Raw genomic sequence first — 8133 nt, forward strand, 5'->3', positions numbered from 1 at the left:
TTTACCACTTAATATCACACTGACAAAAAACTACACCATGGACTTTTCTTATCCACAGGTGTTGCTCTAATTAGTTTGTCCCGTTGATATCTAGATTGGCTTTCAATTTTCTCAACTGTTCCCTATGTATGACTTGTGGGTTCATGTCGTTGCTAGAGCCGTACAGGGTCGTGTATGTAGCTAGGCAGGGGAGATAGGGCCTCACATTTGCCATCTGCTATGATACTGTGGGCAAAGTGTAGCACTAACTGAACTGAACGTCCACGTATAGTGTAGCAGCTGTTGAATTAGCTAAAAACACTTAATTGTCACGTTCTTCTCTCTGGGTTTCGGTGTTTCTCCGTTGTAAAATGTTCACCATGGTAACCGAAGCTCGGCGCGTTGCTAGCTAGAGATTAAAGCTGTCGGCTTTAGTGTTGGTATTATTGGCATTGATACAGTCTCTCCGAGTTGACAGAGTATCTTGCTTTGATCCTATGGTACACATGCACTTGTTTCCAACAACAACCGCTATCTCAAGTACGGGGTACTTACGCAAAACGACCTCAACTCTTTTCAATGGTACTAACATTTTACTTGCCTGCTTTATCATTCAGTTGACAGATCAGAAATAATTTACTGAGAAACCCCGAACTAGGAGTGTACATTAACTGTTGAGTTGTCTTTTCTTTTGATGAATGTGGGGTTTCGCAGTCGTGGTAACCCGCCGACACGTTTCACTGGACACAAACCAAGACTGAGAAAGCAACAGCAGTCACACAATATTTCATGGCGCTCGCCACGGCAAATTTCAAATCTATGAACTCTGCTTCCATGAATCATACCGGATTGTTTTGTTCTGTGGGAGGAAACAAAGGACTGTCACACAAACACAGTCACACACACACACACTCTCATACACACACATATACACATTGAAATGCGGGCGGTCGTTCTTTGCCGGAGCTTACCTCCCATGAGGAACATTAGTTGCCAATTCCGTAATGTACCATTATGAATACAAAGTAGGGCGGAAAATCAAATCACAGCAAAAGTACATCTCATCAAATTTATAGCAAGTCTCAATTGCTGAAATGATTCAATGATCAGTTGAGCCTGTTTTAGTAGTTGGGATCAAGAAAAAAAGCTTTACAGGCTGCTGGCCAGTATTTTCTGTATTCAGTGCCTTTATTCACCACTCCCATCCACAATTAGGTGGTACCTTAAACAGCTAGCCTTTATGTCCCCACCGTAATTTTTAAAAGAAAGTGATAAAAAACAGGATATAAACTTAATAGCGCACTGATGATAAAGAGCATAAGGGACTTTACGGTTCCAGCGCTCTTCGGGAGGACTTAATCCACGCAAACATCAATACTGTGATAGCAACACAGTTGATTTCCACTAAGTGTTACTGTCATCTTCACTCGAGGAGAGTACACTGGTCACATACTATTGCCCCTGACTACACTCAGCATTTGAACAGTGGGCGGGGACTGTTTAGAATACTACCGCCTCTACAGGGCCACACAGTGCTAATGTGCAGCATGGCCCCGGAAAGAACATGTCAGCTACAAGGCTGTGTAGAGTTGATGGCTTACTACGGCGATGGCGCGATGTCAAGTCAGGGAGACACGGAGAATGACAATGAATGTGACTCATATGTATCCGGCTGGCAGCCGGCAGCAGTCCAATCAAAAAGTCGGCACAAACACGGATGAAAAGAGAGATTTCATCCCATTTAGTTGTAATCTTTGGAAGATGAACTAAAACTTCTGAGCTTACACAGTGCTAATATGAGCATTATGATTGCACCCCATGATATCTAATCAGGCGACTTCTCATGCAACCGACTTGTAGAAAATCTCTTGGTTTCCGGGACAAGTCTCAATTAAACAAGGCTGAACGTTATTGATTTCATTATCTCTGAAATTCCACAGATTAGAAGCAATTTGATCTTGTGTAATGATGGCATCGTACAACAGAAATACTCACTCATACCAATTCACAACATTGACGTAGACTTTCCCAAAATATCAACAAAAAAAATTATATGATCCGATAGCGTAATTATTTGTCCTATTTTTGTGTATATGACATTTACTGCGCTGTAACAATTTATTTATTCATTCATTCATTTGGCTTTTGTAGTCTAGTATGTTTCATATCAAAACTAACAAATGCTTTATCTGTGGAGCACTCATTAAGAACTCACTCCCAGCAACTGTATATTTCGTTAATAACGGCTGGAATATAGACTTAACTGTACACTAATCCCACCAAGATTAAAACTCCTAATGTCTGATTTTATCAACCAGAACTCAGGTGATATAATAGATTGAGAAATTAGAAAAGCTTTAATAAAATAGTTACAAAGAACCAAAACTGTAATTTTGTTTACAACATAAACAAAGGGGTAGATATAATGATGTTTTATCATTATTTGTCTATTAGACTCATCTGACAACTCAATGCACCGTGTTTAGAGGAGAAAAGTGAAAATTCAAATTAATTCTCTGAAGGAAAAAGAATGATTCTGAGAATCAGAATTAAAATGGGATTGTGAAATTTCAATTCTACAGTGGAAATAACAAGGTTGAAAGAAAGCTGTTGTACTATTATTCACACTAGGATAGTTCTGAGAGAACTAGTCTAAAATCTTGCTGCAATTTTAGAAATTCTGAGAATCTGAAACTGATGAGGTTCTAGGCATTTGACAAAACAGACTGATATCATTTTGTGTTATACAACATGAAGACATCCTACCCAATTTTTATCAGCAATCTTCAAACTTTTTATAAGAAATGAATTTTAACCCGTTGAGTGCCATAGTCGATTTTTGTCGCACTTGTCAATTTTTTCAATTTGAGACTATTTTTTGTTCAGATTTTCCCTAAATTTTGGTCAAAAACTGTAGCAAATAAAATGTTATGTTTATTAGGTCCAAATTTATCAAAAAAATTACAGAAAAAATTCATCAAAATTGGGAAACTGATGCACAAAAATTTTGTTGACTCGGTCATGAGGTATTTAGATGAAGTGTCCAATATGAATCCAGATTACTGCTACAGAACACGTAGATGGGACCTAATACTTCAGCAAAATGTAAATCTGACAAAGAGTAGATTGAGCAAAAATGTCAAAAGTCAAGTTCATGTTAATGGTTCCTTGATGAAAAATTAAGTGAACTGTAAAATCAGTATTAATATCAAAACTCAAAATTGGCCCTCGTATTTGAAAGTCCAGAAAAATTTTTGTCTTGGAAAATCTGAAAATATAGCAAGGTTAGGGCTTTTCACAGTACACTCAATTTGATTCAGAGGTGCTTCTGAACATGGCATCCTCAAGTTACTGGTTCAAATGCCAGGTTTATTCAATTACTGGAATAAAATAATTGGATACCGGTGAAATTAAAAGTAAACATGTTTATTGAATATTTTAACGACCAAGTTCATCATCTTAGTGAGTGTTATGATGTATAACACCCAGGCCTTAATGACAAATGAATACATTTGATTTGTTGCGTTCAAAAGCTGCCTACTGGTGAATCAAATGCATAGAGTTTGTGAAATTGTGAAAAAAAAATATCGCTGAAGGTTCTTTCAATCTCATCTTCTCTTGGTTTACAAAGAGAGACATGGACAGGTGGATGTCAAAATTGACTAGCATTGTTGCCAACGATGGTGATTAATAATTGCCTTATCAACACGCTGCCCGGGCAATCTGTTGTAGCTATCAACTATTTTTGCTTTATGATTTATCATTTGAGGAGACCGTAGCGCAGTTGCCCGAGTGACACAAAGGCTTTGATGCAACGACAACATTGCTACCATTAAAAAAAAGGAGAGCGCAGCACAGTGCGTTCCAATATAACTGAAAATATTATTTCAAAGTCCATCATTTTTTGCCATTCAGCGTACACCACACAGTGATTGACTGAAAATTACTGTCATCAACACGATGCCAAACCATGAATAATATTAACCTGGCATAATTGGCAAATTCACCAGCTTTCTCGACGTAATGGCCAAAATATTCTGATGTGTTGGGCTTCAATTTTCTTGAATAAATAGTAATGAGTTTCTGATAGCCGGAGAGGTTAATTGAATAGACAAAAATCCCTGCTAATACATAGGATCTGGCAACTTATCTGATGATAAAAAGGAAAACGAAGCCTGGTGCCGATTCTCCGGAGGGATCAGTGGAGTGGAAGAAGTTAGATTTCTGCGTAAACTACTCCTTGTAAAGCTTTGTTATCGTTAAATGGAATTACAGTAATCCGAACAACTATACAAGCATTAAAGCTATTATATCTGAGTTGCATCGAGAGTAGTGATTGCCCATTCTCTGACTGACTTGAGGGAATTCTCAACTCCCTGCCTATGCAAAGCAACTGGAAAACTCTTTGTCTGTCTAGAGTTTTAACTCGGGGTTTAATATTCTTAGCACCACATATCCTGACTTTTAATAATGCCTGCGCCTTCCATCAAGAGTCGACAATGAACACAAAACACATTTTATCTGTAGCAGCGCAAAGCTAAAATTCTCATCTGAACTTAATTGTCATTAGTCTATCCAGTAAATCAAATTTGCTCGTCCAGCTAATAGAGTGATCAAATCAGAGGACGTTAGGAGTGAAAACACCCCCTGTATTTTGCTCTATGTATGCCTGTTTGTTTGACTATTGTTCTAGGTGGGCCATAAAAATTATAGCCTTGTGGAAATGGGCATATTGAAGGCATTTCGATGTGGGGCCTTTTGATTTGGACACTATAGTGCCGAGTAATGCGTTAATTGGATTTCATATTACAGAGTATTAGATTAAAAGCCGCAATTTTCAACAGTAATTAAAATAATGCTTACATATTTTGCACTTATTAAAAGTGATGGGTTGAGCTTAGAGGGGAAAAATACTTTATTTGATTTGGCAGGGCTTTGAGTATTAGAAAATATTGCTGAGTGACTGGTTGTCATCATGGTGCATGCAATGTTTGTGTGTGTTTACAGTACTGGGTATGTGTATGTGTTAAACTTATGGCATACATGCATATGAACAACTGCTTTGAACAAAAAAAAAACGAGGAAAATGAGTGATATACTCCACTATGGTGCCGGTCCTGGCAAGAACTTTCCACGGTCCTTGCTCAGGGAAATCACTCCCAAGCCTATGAATGAATAAAATAATACGTTGAATGGACAACAAATGGTGCGTACAAACAGAAGTGGTTGTGGAAGAGATAGAGGGGAACTGACGACAGGAAAAACGTCTGTGCCATTGGCTCCACAGTGGCTGTGAACACTTTGGGGGGAAAAAGAGACGGACAAAAAAAAAGCCTCAATTAAATCGGATTTGGCCAATTTCTTTCTGCAATAACTGGAAGGCAAATGGGACGGCAGAAACGAGTCAGTTCGCAGCGGAGGGAAATGAGAAGTACCTCTTACGCAGCATTAAACATTTCCTTTTTGCAATAAACTGTTTCCCGTCATTGTAGCTGGTCAATGCGGTGCTATGGCAGATAAAAAACAAATTGCAGGAAGACATAAATAAACATACGGACAAAGCCAGCATCTAGAAACCCATCCGTGTTGCTTCATACAACAATTCCTTCTCCACTTCAATTTCCTCCGAATATCCATGCACAATTTATCCTCTCAGATATTAATGAAGGAAGTTATCGTTTATTCAAAAGTGGCCATCTATCAATCAAAAAATGAACGACGACTGGATGCAGGAAAGGTAAGGTTTAAATTATGCAAGTGCTAAGGAAAAGCATTATTATATACATACGTTTGATGTGATCATCTTCTGGGCTTGAACGATCAGTTGATCCATTATCACTTGGGGAGCTTTGTAATTCAACTGTTGTACCTGAAAGGCATTCTTCTTTTTCTTTTTTCATTTCACCTTTAGAATGTTCTTTATCAAAGTCGTCTTTCTCATACATGCGAGAAAATGGAAAATCTTTCGCACGCTCTGGATCAAAGAACAGCCCCGATGCCTCCACTCCTCCTAGATGAGGGGGTTTTCCTCGTTTTGTCGGGACAAAAGCTGAACTGTATGCGTTTTCTCGCTCTTCGCTGTTGAAACGACGGAATGCACCTGCACCGGCTGTGCTGAGGAACCGAGTCGCTTCAAAGCTGTGGCGAAACTGTGGAAGGGTGATAAAATGGTGAGGAAAATCTCTCGGAGAGAAAAACTCAGTCATGTTCTGTCTCTGGAACAAGGCATGAAATCCTGGGAAAGCATCTTTTTCCAGGCCTGGAGGCAGTTGTTCTCCTTGGAAAGTTGGCCGCATTGGGTCTCTTGTAGCCTCTGCAGTAGATGCCAATACCATTAGGCCAGGTGTGCCAAGATGTTGAGGCAGAAATGTTGAATTTTCCATATTGAGTCTAACAGTTGAAAAATAGTCTGTTTATCTATCTGAAAAATAGGGAAAAAATTGTATATCAAAAAATTCATGAATTAAGAGGAGATACATGTTACTGTTGTGGATTTTTTTTGAAATGGAATTTTTAATGTGTACATGTTAAATACTGGCCAAAAATGCATATGTATACAAATAAATACATAACATGTATATATACAAACACATGCACACATATATGTATATAATATACACATACACATACACACACAAATACATACTCAGTAAAATGGTCCTTAGATTAAATGTAGAGTCACTGAAGGGGTAGTTTGCATTTGTTACTCAAACTTTCTACGGAACTAGTATACTTCTCAAGACATAGACCGTCTGTTAAAGTTAGTTCAACAAGTCTTTTATGTCGTTTGCGCGTTTTACTTGACTGGCACTTGAAAAACAAGTGGATTTTCGTTACTTCGTCGGGTGAATTTCAGTTACTAGTAACAGGTTGTCGGGTAGTCTTTGAAGGTTGACGGCTTGCCCAGTACAGCACAGTGGAGTGTAAACCGAGAATAACAGAAAGCGAGTTGTAGCGAAGTTATTGTCAACAGTAACAGTTTTTTTAAAAGTATCCTTTCGTTTTTTTAATTAGTATGAAAAATACTGACCTGCTGAACTCTCGTACTGCAGTTTTGGAGCCTACTGAGTCTGTAATTATTAAAGACGGAAGTTCGGTTTTTGCGAGGTGCGATACAGCTGTACGTTCGGACACAGAGCGTAATGTGGTGAACCCACCGATGACGAGAGGCGCTCGCACGACAAGCACACACGGCGAACTGAAGTGTTCTGTGAATGGCAGTGTTGAGTGTGACGTAAACACACCAGAGTAGGTTTGCCCCTCCCGGAAGTTATCACCAGTACGTGACAGAACGGCGGCAAATCCGAACTCAGCAACCTGCAAAAGCTCGCTACAAATAGCCCTCAGGGTGAGTCTATACCACTATTACCGTTTCAGTAACGCGGTAAATCTCGCCAGATATTGAAAAACTGCGTTAAGAGGGAAAAGTTTGACTTGCCAGATTTTAATTCGTTCAGATTCTGCCACTGCCAGCCAGGCGCAACGTCCAATGACAGTGTGTTGATTTATGTTAATGATACGAGCCTCGTTTTCATCAAGCCTGTGATTTTGGATACAGCGGGTGCAACTTGCTTGTACATGATGTAGATCTTTTACTCAACTGTTTTCGTTGTCTCGGTAACCGATTGGAATTTAATCTACTAGCCATCAATTTACTTTTCGATACGATGAAGTGTTATTCTGAAAAGAAAGACAGAAAATTGTGTCACTAGCCAGTAATAAAAGACAAAATGTTTTTATTTTTGCACCGAATGTTGATAAATCCCCCAGCTGCTGTAACTTTACATGGTAACGGTTTAGCAATTATGGGAAGTCCATGAAACAGTCGTAATTTTTCGACAAAAGATGATTAGTAATTTTAACTAAATCTTCCCTTAACTAATTCGTTCAGTTTTTTTCTTAGTCTACGACACAGCCAACTTTGTTGGTTGATGACAAATTCAAGTGAATCAACAAAACAAGTTCAACTTGCAAAATGTGCAAACGAAACGAAATAAACTCACGTCAAATATGGATTACTTTCCTTCATTCGGAAGATGCATAACTTTGCGGTAATTATTCTATAACTCTTCGTGCTTTCAATAATTTGTACACTCATCAGTTCATTTATTTTCTGAGTCGGCCATAGCCTTTCCATGGGTCTGAGTGCTACGT

The 8133-nt window shown here is 38.7% G+C and overlaps 1 protein-coding gene across 2 annotated transcripts in view; it reads right to left on the reverse strand.

Annotated features, from left to right (window-relative positions):
- LOC139138976 (E3 ubiquitin-protein ligase Rnf220-like) overlaps positions 1–6362 on the reverse strand; it is a 42685-nt gene extending 36323 nt beyond the window's left edge. For both annotated transcript variants that reach the window (XM_070707633.1, XM_070707632.1), the window contains exon 1: positions 5768–6362. In XM_070707633.1, coding sequence (XP_070563734.1) covers positions 5768–6362 — 595 coding nt within the window. The remainder of the gene's footprint in view (positions 1–5767) is intronic.
- Between the last annotated feature and the right edge of the window lie 1771 nt (positions 6363–8133).

This window comes from Ptychodera flava, chromosome 8 (genome assembly GCF_041260155.1).
Source record: "Ptychodera flava strain L36383 chromosome 8, AS_Pfla_20210202, whole genome shotgun sequence".
In the NCBI taxonomy this organism is placed as follows: Eukaryota; Metazoa; Hemichordata; class Enteropneusta; family Ptychoderidae; genus Ptychodera; species Ptychodera flava.